Source organism: Sylvia atricapilla, chromosome 1, assembly GCF_009819655.1.
Source record: "Sylvia atricapilla isolate bSylAtr1 chromosome 1, bSylAtr1.pri, whole genome shotgun sequence".
NCBI lineage: Eukaryota > Metazoa > Chordata > Aves > Passeriformes > Sylviidae > Sylvia > Sylvia atricapilla.
Window position 1 is genome coordinate 80,366,127 of NC_089140.1, and position 26,147 is coordinate 80,392,273.

At 38.2% G+C, this 26,147-nt stretch overlaps 1 protein-coding gene across 3 annotated transcripts in view; it reads left to right on the forward strand.

The window, feature by feature from the left end:
• The window catches only part of CTNND2 (catenin delta 2), a 633,671-nt gene that overhangs the window by 477,232 nt on the left and 130,292 nt on the right, over positions 1-26,147 (forward strand). For all 3 annotated transcript variants that reach the window (XM_066326477.1, XM_066326491.1, XM_066326484.1), the window contains one exon: positions 16,861-17,074. In XM_066326477.1, the coding sequence (XP_066182574.1) occupies positions 16,861-17,074 (214 nt within the window). The remainder of the gene's footprint in view (positions 1-16,860; positions 17,075-26,147) is intronic.

A 26,147-nucleotide genomic window follows, 5' to 3' on the forward strand; every position in this document is an offset into this window, starting at 1 on the left:
ATTTCTTTAAAAAAGCGCATTCTATTAAACACAGGATTCATTCTTCCACAGCATTTTTTTTTCTTTCTATAATGACATTTTTCTCCTTTGTATGAGGTCACCGTATAAAAGGATTGAATTGTGCAGTTTCACATGCCAACACCGTTTTTCTGTCATGGAAAATGGCAGGCTGCCATCAGCTGCAAAGGTGTAACAGGTCACTCAGGGGTTTTGGCACCAGTGATTCCCTTCAAGCTAGGAAATTAATTTTTGCCAGCTAAGTCACAACACTTGAGATTGTCATCTCAGAAAAATAATTCAAAAATGCCAAATAAAAGAACTGCAACTGCTGAACTGTCCTGCTTGAAGCCTTTCCTTGCATCCTTAATAAATATTGCTGAATTGGACAGTGTCCTCTTTATCTTGGAGAGCGTTTCCATAGACTCCCTTCAGAAGAAAAGTGTAAGTCCAGACGCTATCACACAGAGTTCTAAAAACTGAGTGACTGCACACTGAAAGCATCTATTTTCCCAGCCCGCTGAAGCCCATCATTCACATTCATTTTGTCATTAACCTTATGGTGTTTCTGCATCTTTTTCTGTGAGTTCTTTGTAATACAGATAGTTCAGTGCTGTAGTAACTTTGATGCTATCCATTACACTGCTAGATTCCTCATAGTCAAGGGACATGCATACCTGTTTATTGCATGCTTTTCTCCCAGGGAATACTTGCACTTAGTATGGGGCGATGGAGAAGTAGTCCATAATGTTGCTTTTAGACATGCTGACTGACAGAAATCTTCATAATATTTGAAGCATTGGGAGTGCTCACATCATCCTCAGAGCGTATCTGGGTTTGATTTCTACAGTGTTCTGCAAGATTCCGCTGTTTCCATAAGGATAGTCAGAGAAAACAGAATATCTTACCATGCTGCAGTCTTGGGGAAGAGAGTTACTGGAAAAGTTACTGGAAGAGTTGCTGGAGAGTTACTGGAATGCTGCCCAGCAGGAAAGGACCCATTTACCTGGTGGTTTTTGACAGCCAGCTGAACAGGAGCCAGTGTGTGCCCGTTGGTCAAGAAGGCAGATGGCATCATGGCCTGCACCAGCAATAGTGTGGCCAGCAGGACCAGGGCAGTGATTGTCCCTCTGTACTGGGCACTGGTGAGGCTGCATCTTGAGTGCTGTGTCCAGTTCTGGGTCCCTCACTACGAGAAGGACAGCAAAGTGCTGGAGCATGTCCAGAGAAGGGCAGCAGAGCTGGTGAAGGGGCTGGTCATGTAGTTGTGGTACTCAGGGGACATAGTTTGTTGGTGAACTTGGCAGGGTTAATGGTTGGACTCAATGATCTTAAAGGTCTTTTTTAACACAAATGACTTTATGTTCTTTTTTTTCCCCTATGTGTTTGAATAAAAATTATAGTTCTGGATTCACTTTCCAAAAGCCTTGCTTTTCTCCTTTTACTTCTTAAATTGCTTCAGTTAAAGGCTGGATTGTGGCTTGTACACTAGTGTTACTATCAGTTTTCCATTAACGACATTATGAGAACTCCTTTAGTCTCTGCATGCAAGAAGATACAGACATAGTATTTAGTTTAAATAAAAGAAGTATCTCACAGGTGATGCTGAAAAGTAATGTAGTAATTGCAGAGAGACTACAGCATTTGTTGAGAGTGCATTTTAGTGCAGAAAACATGTGTATACCTTTGGAGAAATTTTACTTCCCTGTTTGGTTATAAACATTTCGTCAGTACTTTGATAACCATAGTTTTCATATGTTAAAATAACTCTTCGGGTAAAATCTCACAATTTCAGAAATTACTTCCCTCAATAGCTTCACAAGGAATTTCCTATTGTCATAATGTTTTTTTATATTAAAAGGTGCTTGCCTGTACCTGATTCCTAAAACAAGCACTAAGATGTTCATGCTTTTGCTTACCTGTGTTTAGATTACTGTAGCACAGTTTGGGTCTATGCCCCCATTCCCCTGGGCAGCTGTATTCATCTCTGCAGGCAGATGTCAAGCCGTCCCTTTTCAATACACTTTCTGTGTCATTTTTACTGGTAGAAATTACTCAAATGAAGTAAAGCAGCACCCAGTGGCATATCCAGAAACAGTCTTTATGTAAGAATTTATTTTTTTTCTAAAGCCTCATTGATGATTTTACAAGACTTACCTTTCAGGTTCTTACTGATCTCTACTTTGTTTTCTAAGAAGTCAATCAACAGATGGTACACTATTTTGCCGTGAAGGTTTTATTGATGGATTATTTACTGTCAAGTATTCTAAGACAAAATGCTGCTTGTTTGCAGTTTTTTTATACTTTACTCTCAAGGTATTTTTGGAAATTATTCTTTGATTTGTCTTTTTTAAATTGTCTACGTTCGCATTGTTGAAATAGTTTTTTGTAACAAGGCTTTCCACTCTCAACATCTTTATTCAAGGATATGATTTTACACTGAGAGAAAGTTAGGTGTAACTTCCACTCAGAACCATCAGCAACACCAGGGAGTCTCACTCTTCACAATAAGACAAGGAAGACAAAGCATACAAATAGAGATGTATGATTACTTCTTGTCCCACTGTACTCAAGGTTTTTGTTCTTTAGCACAGGGAATGCCGTTTTTCGTTCCACCTCAAAATTTATTTTTATTTTCACATTAGTCTTCCAGAGAAATTTTGAACTACTTAAAGAATGTATTTCAGCCGAGAGAGGCTGCACTGTTACAGTACTTCTGGTGTACTCCATCTGAGAAATAGTACTTACATGAGAAATAACTTCGAGTGTAAAATAACTGGCCTGTGATTACTAAATGACATTTGGTCAACTGAGCAGTTGATAACTATAAAACCAAACTGTGACAGGAAGAATTAATTTGATCAATTTGAGTATCCATTGTTGTAGCTTTCTCTATCATACATATGACTCAAATAAACTCCTATCATGCTGTGATGCAAAAAAACCCCACATATTTACATTTCATTATCATCAGACAGAGAAGAGAAAGGGGTGTCACAAATAATGAACATGTTAAGTAAAAACTGTTCACATGAATGTACTTGAAGTAAAAAGGGTTTATACTGAAAGCTCTTGACTAAATTTCAAACCAGTGGCCCATTTTTAGTCCTTCTTGTTGATGGGCACTCCTTTAAATGGGGATGTTATTTTTTATTATTTTCATTTCCTTTTTATTCTTTTTAAGGGTGATAAGTTGGCAACAACCTGTCAATATCAACTCCTACATGGCTTCAGGTTGAAAATATTTGTGAGGGCTGTTCCTCTGTCAGGGTTTGACCCCAACCAGCAGCTAAACCCCACGCAGCCACTCGCTCACTTCCCCACGGTGGGATGGAGGGGAAAAACAGAAGACTAGAAGTTAAAAAACTCCAGGGGTGAGATAAAGACAGTTTAATAAGGAGAGCAAAAGCCACACACACAAGGAAAGCAAACCAAGGAATTAATTTGCCACAGCATAACAAGGAATTTCCTATTCCACCTCTTTGTATGGGCATGCAGTTTGCCTGGCATTTTGTGTCTTGTGGCATTCTTGCAGTCCCACTAATTTGAGCTGGGATATAGGGGCTGAAGTTATCTTTTCCCCTGTCTTATTAGAAGCCTGGGACAGCTGAAAGATGAATCTTCTTTTGTTTGAAATAGAAATTATGCCCTTTTTTTCTCCCAGAAAAATCCCATCACTTGGATATAATATTTATGGCTTGTCCCCACCTTCTTTCCACAGAATTTTTTTAGAAAATTTAGTAGTAGACTAACCCTTGTTTTCTACTATTGCTGATTGATTTTGATTTTCTTCTTTTTTTCTTTTGGTCCCATCTTCTGCTCTGTGTAGCCACTCGTGATCACTCTGCTCCCTTCCTTTTTATTCATTCCAGCATTCAGTACCTTAAATTCTCTTTCTCTGTTAAGGCAGGTGGATTTAAATGGTTTGTTTCTCCTGAGTAAAGCAGTCATATCTCTGCTTTGAGCTTTTCTCTATTGATAGGTGTACAATAGAATCTATATGACAGCATTTCAGTAACTACAGTGCCAGTTTCAAGCATCTCATGTGTCTGCTCTGGATGTCCCTTTACACCATTTCCATGGCACCCTCTCTCCTCCTTCAGTTTTGCACATAGTACAAGCCTGTGGCTGAACATTTTTCTCTTCAATATTAACTAAAACAGGTGAGACAGAAATGGCCACATTGATCTTGACACAATAGTCTATGTGAACACTGTTAAGACCACCTAAATATGAGTGGTCTTAATTATAATGCTCATAAGAACTCAGTTTCATTCTCTTCACATAAAGTATTGTAATTCTTATTCTCAGTCTAGAGAACAACACTGAGTTAACGAAACAATATTGATGAAAGTATATCACTCTGGTTTTTTTCTTGCTAATATATTGTCTTTATTTTGCTAATAACTTCCACAAAAATGATAAGGTGGTAGATCTGTCCACTTTTTCACAGGGAAAAAGCATTAAAGTGTACGTTCTGCCTGGTAATTAAATCTTACACTGACAGTCTTGCTTTCAAAAGCTTTTCTGAATGCATTTCTGTGTTCAGTTTTGCCATCTTACTTATACGATGCCATTTTATACTATTTCTCTTTTCTGATGAGAGGGTGCATCTCTGTTTTGTGCACAGTCTTTACACTGATTAAGACTGAGTATTAATGAGTGTCACTGAGTGCTGTGCTGTGTCCCCATAATATGTGTTTTCTGTAGCACTAAAGTGGCATTTTACACTCTGGGATCCCTCTGGGATCATTAAACCACGGTTGTTCTTGATTTCATCATCAAGATATTATGCCTGAATTATAATAATGATTTACTGTGTACCTGGCATATATTTCGCTTGATGCAAGATTAGGGAATGTTCTAGTTGTTCAATAAGTGAATTAATGATAAGCCCCATGGGAGTAACATTTGGTTATAGGGGGGAAAGGCAGATTTAGGATGTTAAGTTGGGATGTTAACTGAAGATCGCACAACAAAGTAGTGGCAGATTGCTGGGGCCAGTTGTCTTCTTGTCTTCTTGTCTTGTAATCCTCTGCTCTGCTGGGGATCTTGACCAATGCTTTGGATTCATGGCATTCACATTTGAAAATTATTTCTTTGGAGAAAACCTTCAGTCATGTGAAGTGGCATGATTTTAAAAAGAAGTACCTAAGAGTGCATTATTTCGTAAATGCAGTGGAACATCTAGTTGTGGTTGGGTTTTTTGAATTAATGCTACGTAAGCCAAAATTAGACATTTTTCTTGCCTTCCTGTTTTCAGTTGTTTTGTAACATACCATTCTTTCTCATCTTCAAAAGAGACTGAATCAAACAAATTTACAAGATTAGTTAAAACATTATTTTACAAAATCATGGGCTTTATATTGAGAATGCATGTTGGTATTTTCATCTCAGCACTGCTTTACCCTGCTTTGGTGTTTCTCCCCTCCCACTGCCCAGTTATTCCATCTCCAGGGAATAACCAGAAAGACACTTTTTTGCCACTCTTCCAAGAAGTTTCTCTCTAAGGTTTTTCTATGATAGAGTGAAAGTGAGCCAAAATTTTATATGCATTCAAGTAGTAGTAGTAGTAGTAGTCGTAGTAGTAGTAGTAATAGTTGACAAATGTCCATGTTTCATTTGGATAATTGCAACTTTGCTCTTTGGATTGTGCTGTTTATTCACTACACTGGGAGCTGTTAGCAGTGTCCACAAACATCTTTGGGATGCAGAATTTCACCTCTGTTATGCTGCTGTTTAGGGTCCTGGTTCTGGTCTTCTTGCAGGCTGAAGGGAGAGAGTGAGGCCTTGAACAAGACCCTGTCTAGACTCCCTGTTTATCTGGGTTTAGCACTCATTCCTACCGTGTCTGCCTCACTGGAGATGGGAATACTGGCTAAAGGTTTCTGTCTTTTTCAGCTCTGGACAGTCAGAATAAGCACCTAGAAGAGAATTTCAAGCAATAAAGAATGATTAGCAAAAAAATTCAGATGTGAGTATCTGGTGAAAATGCTTTTCATGCAGTTAGGAGAAGAGGAAAAAAAAAGGAGTATTATATGTGCAAGGTGAATGCCTTTGTGCTACTTTCTGTGGTATGCAGCAGACACAGAAAGAACGCTGCACTCTGCTGTTCCTCCCTCCACTGGTCTGAGGAAAGCATGTTGTAGCTGTATCAAAACATTTGCAAAAGCTTTATCTTTTGTATTTGAAAATATTCAGTGGTAGGAAAAGAAGGGTAAAACACTGAAAGACAGTGTCATTTGACATAGGTAGTATGACATTTTGAATGGGTAATAAATATATTTGCAGCTTCTTCAAGCAGTATAATGCTCTACTGTATATGCCATGGATTTCTTTCTCTTCATAACTCTCCTGCCTATTGCTTCTCTGATTTATTAGATAATGTGTGAATGCAGAGGATCACTTTCCTATTATAGAGCATATATTTTTATTATTGTTCTCATCATCCAGCAAGCCATGGCAGGACTTTGCACACTCTATATAGGAATAAAATAACCTAGACTGATAGCAATAGCTGAAACTTGATGCTTTCTCAACATAGCTTTACTAAAAAGGTTGTCAGCAAAATTATTTCAATAAGGAAAATCATAGTCCTGATAAAAAGGACCTGCCAAATGAAACTTTTAAGGTAAAGACCATCAGTTGATCTTCAAAATGTGTTTAAAAAGACAAAGAGACGGCTGCTACTAAGCTACTGAGAATGGTGGCAGCAGAAGGCACAGGTTTGTAGAGACATAAGAGCACCAAGGGCTCTAAAACAGAAATGCCCACCTTGAAACCAGTGCATGTGTATCTATATAATTGTATACACACACACACACACACACACACACTCTCTCTCTCATTTATTATATAATAGATACTTTTATATATCGGTAAAATTTTACATATTGATCTGTGGTTATTACAAAGTGTATTAGCAATGAGGCTGGTGTTTACTTGTGCTGCTTTTTACTTCATTTATAAGACTCATGTAAATGAGGAGATTGAGGAAAGATCCTGCAGTGCAGCTTTCTGCTTCACTGCAACTCTTAAACTGCAGCTCGTAGCCTGCCTTTGTTAACTTAGACAAAAATTTAGATTTTATGTGCCTGGGGTTCTATTGACAAAACTTCCTACCAAAGAGGGAAGTTGTTAGAATGAGTTCATTAGTTCTTGAGGGAGTACCTTGCTCCCAAAAATCTTCAGGACAGAAGATTCTCATGTGACTGAGAGATTCTTTGAAGAGTAATACATCATTTCTAGGAAGAGAACACCTCATATTTAAATCACAGTAGAGAATGTTCTGCAAGCAGAGGTTATCAGGTATGATGCTCAATGTAATAAATTGTAAATGTATTTTTAATCTGATGTGAGGCAAAGTGAGGTAACCACAGCAAGCACCAGAAAAGGAACTTCGTGAATTTCCAGTTAGATCTGAAATGTCAGATAAGAGTTGGTTTGTTGTTTGGGCTTAAATGATTGAAAGAAAACCCGAAACTTTTCTTTGGTCGTATTGGTGACCATCTTGTTCCTAGATGGCATTTTTGTTCACATTGACTAAATCTCATTTATGATATCCTTAAATGAATAGAGTCCACTTCAGCTTCAGAAATTTTCATATAACACTGAGGTGCTGTCCTCTATTGCTGTTGAAATATTTGAACAAGTGACATAATGCTTTCTCTAAAAAACTTACTTTTGCTTTACGTAAAAAAAAACCCTGAGTTTTCTTTATCTTTTTAAACTTTACTAGGTATCTGGTTATAGGAATACCAGAATGTTTTTAATTGAAGTATATATGTCAGTTCTTTTCACCAATAATAAAAGTAAACTTTCATTCTCAAATAGAGACTTAATTATTTTTAAATACCGGAAAGTGAATGATCCAAACCCTTGTTAATCATAATTTTTCATTTAATGTCAGACAGTACTAAATCAGTTGATTGGTTGAGTTATTCCAATGTCTTTGCATCCTAAATTAGTATTGCTATTGCACTGTCTGTGAAGTGCACACTGCTGAACCTTCTTTAGCATTGTACATTTTTTGAAAAACAAAGACCCCAAATCAATATCAAGTAGTTACAATAGCTACTGAAGGCTTTGGCATGTGTGTATTTTATCATATTTATTTGTGTTCCTCAGTTTATAATGTAGGTCAGTGCCAAGCTGTTAATTTTAGGAGATACTGCTTTTAACAGTGGGATTGAAAATTGCTTTTCTGATGCCTTCGCAGTCAGAGAAGCACTTAAGGTCAGCTCTGTGCTTGCAGTTAAAAGTGTTTTTTGGAAGATCCCACTAGTCCTTCATGATTTGAGTAGGATACTTGTGTTGTCCTTCAAATATTATGTTTTTTGAAAGCATTAGGGTAAAGTAATTTACAATTACAGGTAACTCGTGCCAACACAGGGATTTTTAATTTTTTTTTGTAAAATCTAAAATCACATGAAAACTTTGATTTATAATAGGTATAGCCTTCCTACCAAGCATGAAAAACAAATGTGTCGCAGAGCAGAATACATTAAGGCTTACTGACTGAGAAAGCAGCACATTTATTCTTACCTTCTCAGGGCAATTTTAGAACATGATTTTGAGTCTCCTCCTGTTCAGAAAATGTTCTTGACCCTCTGTCAACCCCACACATGGATCCCAAGATCTAAAGAGGTCACTTAAGAGACACGGGGAAAAACAAATCTGTACTCAGTAACAGAAATAAGATACCCACTCCTATAAAAAGAGCTCCTGAGTATTGACCCTATGTTTTGCATCTTCATGTCACACAACCTTTCCACCAAACACCCACCTGGTTTCTACAGACACAGAAAAAAAGATTCCCATCCTTCTCCATGAAGTGCAGTTTAACACAGAGAGAGCAATTCTAATCTAACTCTAAGGAGAACATTGTATATATACTGGTAGTTGGATTTATTTACAGTGTGCCTGTTCAGAGTTTTATGTTACCTTTGTATCTGATCCAAAAAGTCCTAATGAGAAAGCCATTCTTAAATGGGACCTACATCAAAACCCTGATTTAGATTCCTTAAACAAATTAGACTTTGGAGTTAATGCAGCAATTTGCATAACATTCTGCTCTATTTTCAGCTAAAATTGCTCAGCACTTTTTTAAACCTCTAGCAAAAAACTTAACTAATGAGGCTAAATTACCCTATGATGTTACATGTAAATTTGTCTGTAATAAATCTCATGTGCATTTGTAGTGTACAGATTTTGCATTGTCTGCCTGCTATTCCACAGGCATATCATAAGAAATAATGGAGAAAACTTAAAGTTTGACCTAGTGTATTTGTCTTAAGATATGTGCTGCACTAAATATTATTCCCATATTCTGTTCTGATGAGTTGTTTTCCTCCCCTTCACATCCATTTCAAGTTCTAGGAGTCAGCCCTCTGAAACTAGAATGCAGTGGGGCTGCTCATCTTCCAAACCTTTCTTCACATAATAGCGTAGTTCTTTCCCTCTTAGATGAAAGTCCTTTTAGTAAGGTAAACAAGGCAAAGATAAATAACTGAGAGAATTTACTGTAGTAAAAACATGAAGAAATGTAATGATTTCATGGGTACTGCGTGTAAATGGTCAGTGCAGTCAAGTTGCTGTGCAGCTGTCTTGGCCTTTGCTGCAGTGCCCTGGTCCGTGTGGGCACACCAGTCTGCTCACACAGTGAGCCTGAGAAGAACAGGGTGGCTGTAGTCAAAGGGGCTCACAAACACTGCATGGCCTGCCACCATTTAAAAATTCTTGGTAATTTGGTTTGGCTCACTTGTAGCTTCTCCTGCCAGCACTGGTGGAACGGAGTTGCTCAAAATCCATTCACATGTGAGTTAGTGCTTGCCCTGCTGGTTGGAAAACTGGTATCTAAGAACATTAAGACCGATTCTTAGCAATTATTTCCAGAAGCAGACTTAAAATGAGTTGCCCTTTTAATTTGATTTTTACTGGATACTTAACATCACCTGTGTTAGCAGCCAGTTATTTTTTAGTTCTGTTCTGTATGTAACAGAGTGGCATTAAAAATAATTACATGTATTTAAATATTCGTATTTTGATATATTAAAACATGCTTTCTTCATAGCAGAAATGTCACAGAATAAGTGGCAGATGATGCAATGTGTTATGTCAGTTAAACGGGCGATTAATATCTCTGATGTGTAGAGAGGATTGATTGTTGTTAGATTTCCTTCACCTCCTTTGGATGAAGAGTTGCTCAGTAGTGATTATTAAGAAAAATGTGGACAGTAAGCATCTAACCATGAATTAATCTTTGAATTAGGAGTGTGGAACTGTTAATAGCTGAACACTTAATGTCTTACCGGGAAAAGGAGATTGTGTTATTTTAGCAGCGCACTTTATCACTGTCAGTCTAACAGGTTTTTTTACCTATTCCTATTTCTCTTCTGTTTCCATGATATGTATGGCAGGGTACTCAGAATTAAATGCAGAAAAGGATGTTTCAGTCATACCTACTGGCAAAATTTGAACAATATCTTAGATACCCACTTGCTAAATATAAATAGAAAAGGAAGGGTGTTTTGGTTTCTGTCACAGAAGTATTTTTAGGCTGTTTTGAAATACTTCATTATCTAACAGTCTTTGGCTAAACTGTTTAAAACTTGAAGCTTCACTTTTCTTTCTTTTTGTTTCTCAGGCTCTAATTTTTGTAGCCTTCCAAGGGATGGAAGAGGCAATCCATTGTGCAATGATTGAAAGAAGGTGGTTTGCTTCTTTTCTTTGCTGCTGGGAGGAATAGACTAATTTTCACTCCACAGATTTCACAGAATGTATTTCAAAATAGGGTTCAAAACCTAAGTGAGAGTCAAACCAGATAAAATCTATTTGCTTTAACTTTGCTTCTGCTGTTGCAAAGCCATAAGCAATAGCTGGCTTCTAGGGCCAGATTTCTCACAGCTTGGTATGAAGAGAGGTCACTCACCTATATTTTGTTCTGTCTGGTCTCACCGGTATCTATTCCTGAGATCCACAGTGTCTCTGATAGCTCTTTCCCACATCTGTTCTTCTCATCAGCTATTCCAGCTCGAGGTTTACTAGTGTTATGTGATTGTTAGCAATTAGGATTAATGAGCAGATAAAACAAGGTGCAATGATCAAATGAGGGTGTGGCCAGACAAGCATGCTGAAGCAAAACTTATTTACAGGTGATGAATCTCTTTCCTCATGCACTTCTCTATTTCCTCATGTTTTTCCTCCCCCATGTTTTTGGAATGTCTTCTTTTTCCTATCTTTGCCCTTCTGCTAAACATCTTGTGAGTCTGGCCCACTGCCACAATCCCATCAGCATGCTCTGCCATAGGACCTTTCCATTTGTTCCTCCCTGTGTGCCCACTTTACCAGTTAGCAAAGCTCAGGCTGAGCCTCTCCAAGCCTTGGAATGGTTCCTTCAGCAGCCCATTGAGCAGTGACCTCCCAGACCTGGTCTTTGGTATTGTCTCTTGCTCTGCAGCGTTTGTGTATGCCAGTGTGGTTTATTGCTTTTCCTGTCTTGTCTCTGTTTATACACTGGACAGCCATTGAGCAGATGTCCTCACGAAACAGGTGTCTGTACATTACAAGTATCTACATACGCTTCACAATCCTACATTTCATTTTCTTCCACACATCCAGCCAATCTGTTGTACTGAATTAGGAAAGCAAGCTATCAAGGATTCATATGCTAAAATCTCACAGTAATGAAGTATATATAAGTATATATAGATACAAAGTTTAAGACATATCGATGTCTTATTGACTTGTTTTACCAGCACATATGCTTCAGGCTGGTGATGTATAGCTACTGGTAGATTAAGTGTCTAACAGTCCACTGTTGTGGTAAACACCACTGAGCCAAAGATAATCCTTGAAACAGATAAATAAATTTCTCATAGGCTCTTGGCATGAGGCATAGAAACTGTCCTTATTAGGAATATAACTGTCATCTTCACTGCCTCCAGCAGCGGCCTGAACCCCTTCTTGAGTGTAAATTTTATTTTCATAGTGTAGATACGAATACATATTCTCAGATGTAATGCAAAAAAACTTCATAATATACTTCTGCCAGAGGAGAAGACTGTCATCAAGTTGACATGAGTGCACTTTTATCAATCTGTGTACTAGAGAATCTGGCACCTTTTCCTGTCCTGTCTGCCTGTGTTGGGGCATCAGTGGGGTTGGTCAAGTGCTTCTGGCCAGCAAGTAGACAATAATATTAATGGCAGAGAGCCAACTTTAATGGAAAGTTGGAAAATTCCTGGTAAAAGAAAACACATGATTCCTCAGATGAAAGCAGCCCCGTGCATTCTTCTATGGAAGTAATTTTTTTCCAAAATTTATGTAATCTCTGTTCTTTCAGTTTTCACTTTGATTGGCATAGATTCCTAATCACAGCTCTGTATTTAACAGCACTCTAACAGTGTCTCCCAAAGATACACACAAAATATTTCCAGTGACAAGAAAGAGGGAAAATAACTTACAGAAATTAGCGCTATCTGTGGATTAAGAGAGTCATGAAAAACAACGCAACACAGATTCACCCAGCACTGTTAGTATTGTTAATCCTTCTCCTTGGATCCTCTTCTTTTGTTTTTGAGAAAAGGTGGTGTAAGAAGGGGGCAATGGATTCAAGACATGGGTGGATGCAACTGAGCATACTCAGTTGTGCTGGAGAGTTGCAGGTCATTCTTTTGAGTTCGGATGTGGCTACTTTGGAGCTGATCTGTGTGAGAATGGAGTTGGTTCTCTGTATCTCCTGACAAGTTGGTACTCCACTGCTTGTTTCTAGTAGGCAAACAGACTGACATATTCTATTTTCTTTTCCTCCTAGATGTAACAAGGCAGCAGCCACTGACATGTCAATAAATATTATAGTAAGAAATGTTTTCTTCATCTTAAGTTAGGAAAGAGACAGAACTATCAAATTGGGGTTTGGGATTTGATGCCCCATTGGTTCAAATTGCTGCTTATCCATCCATCCCAGCATTCTTGGCAAAGACATTTGGCAGTAGCACTACTGAATTCACCGGAGCTGTGACTAACTTAGCTGAGATCTGCCCTGGGAGACTAGGTCAGAACTGTCCTCCAGGCTGTGGCTCTTAGCTCCCTAAGGGACTTGAACAAATAAGTTCATTTCCTTTGCCTCTATTTCCATACATTTAAATAGATCCTGATAACATCCATCACAGTCTCACAATTTGTCAGGCATAGTTAAACCTGCTGGAGAGTATAGTTTTAAACATTGATACAGATATTTGATAGAAGCAATTGATAGAAGATGGGATGCGACTTGTGGTGAATAAAGGCCTGTTGTAAAAAAAACCCGGAACAACTAAACAAACAAAACCAACAAAGCAAGAGAGTAATCCACATAAAAAACAGCATCAGAAACTGAGCTCTTCTTCATGGACAATCAGTTCCATCTCTCCCTGCATGACAGTTACTCTGCCAAATATCTGAGCTTAGAAATGCAAAGAAAGTTTTAAAAATAAATCATGTATTTCCCAGGTAAGAATAGGTTTCTTTTTCTGTAAAATTTAAGACATTTTGTCAAGTTATGTAAAGTGTTATGTAACATCTGTTTAATTTCTGTTGTATTACCCTTTTTTTTTTTCTCTGACAGAAATGCATTTTAGATTAATATTTAATGCTTTTGCTTTTAAGAAAGTAATCTTTGAATCACTTCAGTCTGCTGCTGGCTTCAGGTTCCTGGGAGAGGAGGAGCTGCATGAGCGGAATGCTAGTGTGCTGTCAGCTACCATGAAAAGGGAAGGTGCAGCTCAGGAATACTGTCTTAATGTAGCAGAACTACACATGTCCCTTTAGAAATGAGCAGAAGATAGCAAAACCTATCACTTGAGAGCATCCACAGGATAAACTGCTGAGGAACATGAGATGTCACTTGGTTGTATGCAAGTGAAAGAGTGGCAAAAACAGCATAGGCACAGAGTCCCTCTGAATGGAGACAGAGCCCTCCGAGTCTACAGCTGAATTGTAGCACACGGAATGATTTTTTTCTACAAAGTAATACTTTTTCTCACTCTTTTTTTTAGCAGCACAGCAATTAAAATATTCATTCAACATATTGTGCTTTAAAAATATAATTCACAAAGATCAGCAGGCATGTTTTCATTCTGTCGTTCCTGATATTACTCATCACACCAGGCAACTCATATATTTTTTAACTGTATTCTTTCTTCTATCAGATCTTGTTTCTTTTCTGAGGTTGAAGTGTGAAGCTCAGTGGTTGATTCACCTTTTGTAGAACTGATGCATAAATTTTTGTTCCTAGTCTCTTTAGTAAATGTCATCTGTTTTGTCATGTAGGTGGCTCTTCATGTAGCGTGCTTGGTTTTGAAAATCTGGTTAGTAGGGGAAAAATGTATTTTTATATGAAGGTTAAATGGTAATGGATTGTAAACCCAGGCAAACAAAACAAGCAAGCTTCATCCTCCACCTCTCCCAGATAAACTTGGTAAATTGTTTTCTGGCTCAGAAATGAGCTTTTAATTGCAAGTCATCCTGTTCACATGGAAAAGATTTGACCAGTGAGATCTTTTGCAGCAGCACCTTTTCTCATTTCTAGACTGAAAGATGTCATGGTTTCTCTGAGCAGTAGAAGCATAAACTCAAAAAGATTGGTGAGTGTTTCTGCCTGAAATTGATGTATTTTACAATGTCCATTCATATCTCTTCATACATCATGTAGTGCCAGCTGCTGTAGTCTTTGAGGTTACCTCCATATCGCTCAGAAAATTGCACAAGTACTGATATAATGCTTACTTAAGGAAAAATATCCTAGTTTATTTGTCTTTAAACACTATCACTTTGGCATTTAGACCAAAACTGTGTGGTAACTGTACAGATATTAAAAAAATTTAACACTGTAACATCATGGTGTGTATGCTTTTTGATAACACAGCTGTTCTGTATTTTAGCTTTGCTGTTATTAAAAAAATAAGAATATGCCAGATAAACTTGAAGAAGAAAGGGAGAACTTCTGGTTTAGCAGTGAGTAATTTCATATAGCTCAGTTTTAGAACCCTAAAGCCTGAATCATTTTTCAGTCTTTATTTGAAGTGAATCATAGATTCACAATCATTTAGGTTGGAAACAATCAAGTCCAACCATTAGCTCAGCACTGCAAATTTCGCCAAGGGCCACATCTGCACACTTTTTAAATACCTTCAAGGGATGGTGACTCCACCATTTCCTTGGGCAACCCATACCAGGGCTTGACAACCTTTTCAGTGAGGAATTTTTTCATAATATCCAACCTAAACCTCCCCTGACATAACATGAGGCCATTTCCTCTTGTCCTACCGCTTGTTACCTGGGAGGAGAGACCAACTCCCACCTGGCTACACCCTCCTTTTAGGCAGTTGTAGAGAATGGTAAGGTCACCCCTGAGCTTCCTCTTTGTGCTAAATAATTTCAGCTCCCTCTGCTGCTCTTCATGAGACTTGTGCTCCAGACCCTTTATCAACTCCCTAGTCCTTTTCTGGACTTGCTCCAGCCCCTCAATGTCTTTCTTGTAGTGAGGAGCCCAGAACTGAATGCAGGATTTGAGTACTCACCAGTGCCAAGCAGAGGGGGAGGATCACTGCCCTAGTGCTCCTGGCCACACTTTTGCTGGCCAGGATGTCCTTGGCCTTCTTGGCCACCTGAGCACCTTCTGTCTCATGTTCAGCTTGCTGTAGACAGTTTATTTTCCAATAGCCAGCTTTCCAGCCACTCTTCCCAAGCCTGTAGCATTGCATGGGCTTGTTGTGACAGTAACACAGGACCCAGCACTTCGCCTCGTTTAAGCTTGGGTTAGATCCATGAAATGCCATACATCAGCTGTACTTTAAGATATATTTCAAATTTTTTTATCGTTTTTCAGTCTTAAATGTAAAATGACCAGCTGGAGTGCCTGCCTTGTTTTGGGCCTTAGCCAGCTGCACCCATAGAGAAACTTCTTGACTTTTTCAGATACCTGTATAACTTGCTTAAAGCTTGCTCAGTCATTGTACTCTTTAGATGTTAGTTATGAATCTGTGGTTTCTTGAAATTAAATCCAAGACTGATTACTCTTTGAGGAGCACGTAGTGCCACAGAACAATAAAAATGTATTTGTTTGAAATGGATTTCATAATAAATTGTGTTTGACCTTCTTGATTATTTGTCTCAAGTATCTCTGTGCTATTTTTAGAATGTTTTTAATATGAGATACCACATAAGAAATTTATTTCGTAGGCCACCTTGGGTACGCATAAGACTTCTGTTTCTGCATCATTTAAGGGTCTCCCTCAATACTGTTAGAACAAGCTTATCACAATTTATTTCTCATCCTTGTTTTTATATTTCTGGTGACCTCCTCCTTTTCCTTTCAAATTTGCTCATCCCAATTTCGTTGATATAACATCCTTACTGAGACTACAGTAGCTGTTCCCATTCCCAGTAATTAAATGTAAAGGCAGGTATATATGACAGTAAGTGCTTTTTTGTTGTTGTTGTTTCCTGTAGCCTTGTGGATTTTTTTTTTCCTAGCTTGTGATGTGTTGCACTCGGAAGGAGATGATATTTCTCCAGCACAGGAGGAACCCTTGCCAGGGCAAACCTTGAAGGAACCATGAGAAACATTGATGAGACAACCTGATGACTCCTGACTAGCTTTGGCTGATTTTATAGAGATTCTGGTTTGTCATTGTACAGTTATGTTGCTACTGAAAGAGTAGTACTAGGAATCAAAGCAGTGAAATGTAGCAGCTTTGTGGTGTTACTAGCACACCTTTGCTGGCCTTCAGTCCGCATAAAACACAGCTTAATTACATTGGAGAGCATTTGTTAATATTGTTCATTGCCTAACTGTATGATTATCACTTTGGCCTGTTTCAGATAAGAAGACAAGGTGGAATACAATTACTGGTGGACCTATTGGACCATCGGATGACAGAAGTCCACCGTAGTGCCTGTGGAGCTTTGAGAAACTTGGTGTATGGGAAGGCAAATGATGACAACAAAATAGCCCTGAAAAACTGTGGTGGTATCCCAGCATTAGTACGGTTACTCCGCAAGACTACAGATTTGGAAATCAGAGAACTGGTCACAGGTTTGAATTTTTCAGTATTTTTTTGTTCAAGCTTTCTGTCAGTCTTGCAAGCATGATTCTGTGCTGAATGCCATTGATCCATCAGTAACTATTTCATTACCATCTTATTTGCCATAACAAAAACTTTCAGTCCCTTTGGATTTATGTAATCTGTGAATGGCTTTCAATATGTAATCTGTGAATGGCTTTCAGTTTACTGATATTGATGTGGCTTATGCCTGTCATTGCTGGCTCACTTTGGTCTTGGTTAGCCATGCTCTTGCAGGAGGTGTGCTCCACACATGGATATGTTGTAGTGGGAATCCTCTGCTCTGCCTGCTGTCTGGGGTAGGGCTGGCCAGGGAGGAGCCATATTTTACTGAATTTACTTAGAAACTGTTACTCATTGCATTTATATCCTATGAAGTGATGTTGTGAGAGGGAGGATTTGTGGGTTTTCTGCCTTTCTCGGGGTTCTGATAGGAAAGTGGAACACTGTGTTGGAGTGGTGGACGTCATCTTCTGAAGCCTTTTGTCTGAAATTTGACGGAATGCTGTGTGATGTGTTTTACACAGACCATGCAGGTAGTGGTAGTTTATTTCATTTCTTGATATAGTGGGATCTGGTCGTTTTAAGATTGTGTGGATTTTTTCCTTTCTGAAATTCAAGAGAGAGAGGAGGGGTGGTAGTGTTCAGGAATACAGGAATGCTGTCAAACAGGACTGATGTCAAGTGTTTGGAGCTTTTCTTTTCACCTTGCCCTTAAGCTAGTGTATTTAATATGTAAAACAGAAGCAAGGTAGAGGTTGGGTTTTTTTATTTTTCACTTCATGATTTCATTCTATTTGGGGATTATTTAACACTGTAAATCAGAAACATTTTCATTATCCTATTTTCAGTGCTGGTATTTTTTCATTAAGATTTTTCTACTAAAATATGGAAGAAAATTTCTCATTTCTGTCACAGAATCATCAGAGTACACATTATCATTTATGTTTCTGCAGAAATTACTTATCCTTGTACAACAGGCCTCATTTAGGGTACGAATTGATAAGATTATCATCCTTTGGTTGGGTCCATGTTCCTTCCTTGAGGGTGTTTGAATAAACTGAATGGTGTTTATTAAATATACATTTTTTAATATTTAATTTTCTTTCTTAGTTACAACAGTTACCACCTCCTACTTGTTAGTCAGGATTTATGGGGCAGAGATACAGGTTACATGGGCTCGGATTGTGCCTCCTGTAGAGTGACAGAATTACTGACAGATCTAATAAAGTGTAACCACTGCTTCAGATTCAACATACTTGTTTGTTTCTTGGTTATGTTGTCAGTATCCTGCCTCCAGGGAACATTCTGCCTATTTATTCTGAGTAGTAAGTGGCAAACTGCTAATAAACCTCAGCAGCCACTTTGGCACTTTCCATGACATCTGTAGATGGAACATGTAATGTCATTAGGTCATTTAAAGTAAATGTACTGGGCTACAGTTTATGATGGTTCCATTGCACAGTATGCTGTTAAATTTTCCTGAATTCCCACAGAAAGAAAGGATGTTCTTTCTCAAAGCCCTCAAAGCGGTATTACCAAGAGGAGTAGGTGCTGACCATCAGTGGGAGGCAGTAACCTGCCTTTGCACAGGTAGATGCAGTTCCCAGGGATGGTGAGCATCAGGAGTGCTGGATGTGTATGAAAGGGGAGAAGACCTAGACAGTGACCCAGAGGAATGGGATCAAAGTCAGTGGTATTTCAAGATTTTATTTCTGAGCCTGTTTTTGTATCAGAGTTTTTTTGTTTGTTTTTAATAGCCAGTACATCTCAGGAGGCTACTGCTTGCCCTGGCCATGTTTTGTGCCTTTCAGAATGCAGATTACTGGCCCTTGCTTTCAAAATGCAGACCTGTTTGTGGTGGTGCTCTGCAAAGCTTCCTTCCAAAGCAAGGCTCATAGCTGCAGCTCTCATCTTGCATCTCTTAGGAAACCGGCTGAAGTCCTGCATCTGAATCAGTTCTTTTCTTGTTGTTTTTTGTGGGGAGTTTTTTGTTTGTTTTGGTTTTTTTTGTTTGTGGTGGTGTTTGGTTTTGGTGGTTTTTTGGTGTGTGTGTTTGTTGTTTTTTTGTTGTTTTTTTTTTTTTTTTTCCCCCGTGAAGTCTTGTCATATGACAGCTATCTTAGCTGAATTCCTTCTTTCTGTCCTTTCTGGGGGATGAAAGGTAGCTCCTGCAGCAGCTCCCTTGGTAATGAAAAGATTTGACTTGGTAGCAGCCACAAGGGGAAATAAAAGGTTCCTCAATGCTTTCCATCAGCCTTCATGAGCTGAGGTGGCAGGAAGGTAATTATTTCAGTAGGGGCTCCACAGCCTGGAGGAGATGCAGACAAAATAATAACAAATGTCTGTTTCGGGAGTAAACTAATACCTTGAGCCTTTCCATCTCATGTTCGTTGTGCATCCTGTCTCTATAAAAGCTGCCCTGGTTTGTTACTCTTAGAGAGGACACAAAGTTCATGCCTTAGGAATTCATACAGGCTCTGACATGGCTGCCCCTAAATAGTCATCCACATTTATCCTCAGAGCACTTCTCATAGGTGGGGAAGTATCATTATCTCTGTGTACAGATGGGGAACTGAGCCTGTCAGGTGTAAATGACCTGTCCAGGAATCTGGCAAGATGAAGGTGTGAATCCCTCTGAGTAGGCACCCAGCTGCAAGGGAAGAAATATGGCCTGGAGAGGTTATTTAGCAGCTCCATTTGTCTGGCAGTAGTGAAGCATTCATTGCCTGCCCCAAGTACCGTGAAGCACTTGCCCAGCAGAGCGAAAGTTCTGATATTAGTTTCTTCCTCAAACATGGACATTCTCTTCCTTCTTGTTGCTCTTCTCTAAGTAGATTATAACTTCAATTTCTGCCAATCTCAAGACTGGGTTTGGAAGGGTATTTAAACCTGCAGACCAGCTTTCTAGCCCAGTAGCTCCTTGATTGTCAGGATTGCCTTCAGCACTATTTGTGGCTTGTCCTCTTTTCCAGAGATTTCTTTCCGCAATAATCTCTCCAAACCAGAGTTTTTTCACTTCTTCCTTTAGCTCATCCTTCTCCTCCTCAGCAGCAATAATACTGGAAAACCTTACCATGCTCAAATTTTTGGATTGCACAAAGTTAACCTTGCAGCAAAGTGTCTGAGCTTCAAGGCTCTCCCATGTCAGGGAGATGGTTTCTGTGCAGGCTCCCATGAAGAAGCTCTGAGGGAGATGTGCTGCCTGGCTGTTATGAAATTAAATGGTGTTAATGCCCAGGAAATATTTCCTAAGACGTGGGAAGAATATTGTTACAGAAGCACTTCCACAGTTACAGGTTTTTACTAGAAGAACATGGATAAAATTAGGTATACCCATTAATATATACCTTTGTGCAAAAGTGAAGTACTCTGATAGAATTAGAGATGTTGGCATGGCCTACAGCCTCTGGTAATTTCTAGAGACTCAAGGAGAACATAAATCACAATATAATTCTGTAAGTCTGTTCATGTCAGTCTGTAAGTGAAAAGAAACAGGCGTAAGCTGAATGCACCACACTTAGTTCAGCCATCTTTTTCCCCAGCACTGTGCTGCCAGTTTCCTCAGTAGCACCTGTTAATGGGAAAAAATAAAAGCCTTCTATTTTAAAATAATTAAATGTTAACACTTTTCTAATAAATATAAATAGAGAGGAACACAGTACAAAATTAGCACAGATCCTGCAGATGGTAGAAAGAAATGTTTTCAGTTGATATAATGACAATGAGTAACTGATTTCTGATTCTCTTGCCTTTACGAAGTTAATTATGAACCCTTCCACAAAATTCTATTTTATAATTTTGCTATTTGTTTTACTGTCAGGGAAAAAAATACGTGGAAAAATCTTGACATTTTAGCAAGGATAACAGAGGAATGCCAAGGATGCCTTGTGCAGAAGGTGAGGTCAGGCTGCTGTTGCTAGATTCTTTCTAACTCAGGCCATTCTATGATTCTGTGGTTCAGCCTGTGCTTGCTCCTTCTTCCATCAGCTTGATTGGTTAACTGGGTACCTGTCTCAGATAAAATGGTTTAAAGTACTGTTCTTCCCAGTTTTGACAAACAAGATCCATCACAGCTAGAAACACAGTTTCTGTCTATGGACAATGAGGTAGCTGGATTGGAAAAAATTCCTTTTAAAGAGGGCCCTTGTATGACTGCATCACCTGTTTAAAATCTGTAAATACCATTTCTGATTGAAAGGTAAAAGTGGATAATCCACTTTTAGAAAGTACATGATGATAAAGAGCTGCAGCTATAAATAATGTCAGGAGAAATTGTTTTTTCCTGTGCTAGCAGCCAGTCTCCTGCTTATTTTAGTTGACAATAAAGTGTCAGAGATTTAACTACTGTCTACTGAAAATATATAAATTATAAAAATTAGCACATAAAAAAATTAAAAAGCAGAAACTTTCTAACACTATACATATATACTAAATATAGATAGGTAGATACTGAGTCATGTATTTCATTCATATTTTTATTCACCGAATCAAAAGGCATATATTCCCATATATTCCATTCCTGCAAAACATTTCAAGATGTTGAGTACAAAATGTTTCTTTCGAAGAAGCACTGGTTCTCCAAGTGTCTTAACCCACAGTCAAGTTGGACAGGGAAAAATTATATTTACTTCCCAGACTTTGGATTCCAGTATTCATTAGTGTTGTCTTTAATTTCAGCTGTGGCTACTTTGTGTTTTGTCTTAGTTGGTCCTCTTTTGTCCCCCCCATGTTATGCAATATTATTACACAGTCCTGTTCCAGTTTTAGTAGCTGCCATATGTTTATAAGGAGGGGTTTATAACCTTATGGATAATCTCTCAGTGTCACTGAAAGCAATTACATGTTGCCTACCTTAGATCTACCTGGCCTGAGTTAAGCACTCCTTTTGATTGAATGCTGCTTCTTAGCATGTGCATAAATTATTGGCAGATTGGTCAAGTCACTCCAGAAGGCCCCTTGGAGCCCTGTATCTGCCTGTGCTCATCTGTGTAGCTGTGAGTTAGTGAGCCTGCAGTGATAGGTAAAGCATGTTTAAGGGAGCATTCTATTTAAATGAACCTTTTAGCTCACTTCAATGGAAGATTTAATTGGATTTCATTTTTTTAAGTAATTCTGGAAAATTTTTTAGGATTTTTAACTTCCTAGTACAGTGGGGTTCCCAAAGTCAAAATCACATGCCTGCAATTGTTTCCTATTTGTAATGTTATTTTCTAATAGGACTTTGTAAGGCATTACACTTGTCATTTTTTTGTATAGTAAATCTTATTTAACAGTATTATAGCATAGGGCTCACTGCTTAGTACTTAGGATCTTGAAGCAGTTTAATTTAATAATATAATAGTTTTCTGCAAAAGTGCCCTTGACATTACCTTAGTTAGTGGAGTGTGTAAACACAGATGTGAAATTTTATTGTGATACAGACCTTCATTTAGAGGTGGCACCTGTTTGTAACCTTATTGCACTCTGGAAATTTGATTTGGAAATAATTAAAGACTTTTTTATCCCATTCCGAGATGTATTTCCCACGGCCTTAAGTAAAGAAGAACCAACCTCTTCTATGAGTTCTGTATTCTTACAGTATTTCACCTTGACGTAACTCTAAAATCTATTTTCCCTCCTTTTTCCTTTGCAGGTTTATATTAGGTGTTCCTCTAGTATTGCTTATATTAAGTATCTCATTTCTTTACTGTGTTCAAGTTTTGTAATGGAGCAATGCAAGTATAAGGAAGCCTGACCAGTGGAAGGCCTAATAAATTAGAAGTTTTTGATATGTAATGTAAAAAGATAGGTAAGAAGATAAATGTGCAGTGGCTTGCTCGTGGAACCAGAGATGGTTTCAGCATTACATGAACTGAAAATCAGATTATAAAGATTAATGTTTTAGGTTCAGATAAATATCCTGCCTATCACAAGCTTTTCAAACAGATGACACGAAAAGCAATATGTGCATATTTAAATTGTCAGGGTGCCATAACCATGCTAAGACTGCTGCTACAAGGTTGACATAGCTCTGGTTCAATATATGCTCAACTAAGAGAGTAGGACTGCCAGATATCCTTTGGGGGCCATAGCTGTGTAGTAAAATAAAATGGAGGTGTGGGATAAATGCAGAAAGTATGCAAGTGCCTCTTAGGATGAAGCTCCTCCACCTCCAGTATCTGATCTGATCTGTCACTGTGTCCTGTCAAGTCAAGGAAATTAGAAAGGTTAAGCATGGAGTTAGATAACTGCTAGCACACAACACTGCTTTCAGAAGTGATGATTTTGATTTTGGCAGGAAAATATGTTCATTCATTTCTTACTTAGTGTCTGCTCTGCACATAAGTGAATTCTCTTTAATAACTTGAAACAAGTGTTTTGAGGAACTCTGCCAAGCACAGGGGCAGGTGATTTACAGACTTTAATTATTTTTCCACCAGCAGATTTAGGATAAGATTAAAAAATTTTGAATCTGCTTGCCTAGGCACTGAAGTTTGCTTGTATGTTTTAAATGCTTTCTATTCAAAATGGAGATTTAAAGGGTATTAGCTCTAATAAACCTTTCCTACTCCTTTGTTAAATGGATGTAATTGCAAGTACAATATCCTACTACAATCAATTTTAAAAGTTGATTAAAGCTTATGAAGTAATTTACTTCTAATTAGGTGTTTTAAATAAAAGTTGTTTTCAACATTAACAAGATTATTTGTGTAATGAAAATTCCTATCTATTTACTCTGGATCAGAGCCAGTGGCTGAATAAGGAATTACCTATCATAGTTTCTTCGGTATTTATTTCTTCAACTACAGGAACCTTTTCAGTTCCCAGAGGTTACATAGTAATTTCACTCCCTCCTTTTGCTTGAGATAATTCTAAGCAAACCACCTTACTTCAACTTCCACTCTGAGTTCTGCAAGCCATTGAGGATTTTAAAAAAAATGCTGAACTCCATCAAATTCCCTGCAAGTCTCAGATTGCTTTTAGAACAATGTGTTTCATCTCACAGCCAAAACTTTGCAGAGGCTACTTTATCATTTTATACTGTTACATCTAAAATCTTACGGGAGGGAAAAAAGGAAAACCAAGGGTTTGTTTAACTCAGAAGAACTACTTGTTACTGCTACCCTGATAAAATTTGGCTTAATCCAGACCATTATCAAAGCTAAGCAAAAGCAAAATAAATGAAGGCATCTGGTCAGCAGAAACAGTTTCTCAGTTAATCTCACTGAAGGTCCAGGTGCCCCAATACAACTTCAAACAACTCCACAAGGTAGTACAAACCCTATGGCAGGGTTAGTGGCTGCATGGCAACTCTGTTTTTCCACCCCCCTCATCAGTTACTTCAAGGTTTTACAGAGAGTCTCTAAAAATTACTATTGCATCATCATAATTTTTGTAAAATACTTAAAATTTGTATTATGTACTATTTGTATTTCTCCAGACTAATAGGCTGACATTTCATAGTGGATGTGCTGTGGCCAGGCACAGCTGTGTGCTGTACTTTACAGTATGATTCTACAGTGTGGCAGAGTTTAGGTTTTTGATTTTAACATTGCCTACAGAAAATGTTACCATCATTTCTGGAAATGTGGAAGTGATTTTCAAACAAATTCAGAGCAAGAGTTAACTGGCATTTTATAAAGTCTTCATACAAACCCAGTGTGGAACCATTCACCAAAATACCAAATCTTTATAGTGACTTTCCTTGCAAAACAGGAAGGTAAAAGGTTTTACAGCTTACACTCATATGATGTTGGGAAACTGATTTCCAACCTATAGGCTGTGACATCTTCAAGAAATTCCAGAGTCATTCAAAACACATCCTATTTATAGTTCATATGTACCAGCAAATCTAAAAGTAATTTATTAAATTGTGTAATTTTTCTTCAGAAATGGTGCTGTCTTATCAAATAATGCTTAGGCAAACAATGTTGACAGCTCAACTGGATCATTTTATACCATATCTATTACAATTTTACTGTCTAATTATAAAACAATCTTTGCCCCCTTTCTCAATATGCTGTCACTATTTTGGCTCTGAAAATGGGAAAACCCACTGATAGAATCTGTTGTCTTCATGAAGAGTTATTCTCAACTTTTTTCTGAATCATCAGATTAACTTCTTCACCCCCTGCTGCTCCTCCCAGTTAAATAAGGAGATGTGTTAAAATAGACACTTTGTCAACTCTTATGCCCTGCTTTCTTAGCAACAGGCTGGGGTACTGATTTGTCGTGTAAGGTGTTACATCCAAAGAATTTTTATAGGTAGAGGGGAATGTACTGTTACACAGCAATACTAAACCTTCCTCAGGCTTGTAGTGCCCGTTTCCCTGGAGGTGAATGTGGGAGAGGAGGTGCTGAGGGCTCTGCTGGGAACAGCGCAATGCTCCTGGTAGAGGAGTCCCTCTCCTCTCTCTTAGGAATCTGTTTGGGGGTGGTTTCATCTGTTTTCCCATCACAGCCTGCTTCCTTCTCCCCATTTCCCAGGCAAATTCACATTTGCTTGTCCTGCATTGACCACTCTCAGTACCAGCACAAAACCCAAGGTGGTCCCTTGTTGCTCTCCTTTTCTCTCTAAGTAAGAAGTAACTGTTTTTCCTCTTGCACACGGACATGCATCTTCTATGGAAAATTCATTCAAGTCTTGCCCATGTTTCAATTCAAGGAGCAGTCAAACTGATTTCATAATCTGCTTGTTAATATACTACATAAATAATTTTCTTCTGTTTTTTACTTCAGTCAAATTTTAAATTTAAGAGGAAATATCGAACAAGGTAATCTGGAGTGATAAATAGAGGACAACTGTTGCAGCATATGGCTTGACATAAGAGCTGCATTGAACTTTTTCAGCAACTAGTAATCCTTCGGAAAAATTCAGCTGGACATGTAATTTTGATTGGGCCTGCCTGAATGATGGAATATTAAAATTGCTTGCAGTTTTAAACCACTTTGTACTTTGAAATGTTTGAGATTTGCTGCACAAAGTACTAAATTTTATTTTGAAAATAGATCTGAATATTTCACTTTTCATCTGCAAAATTAGAGTTTGTGGTTATGGTGAAA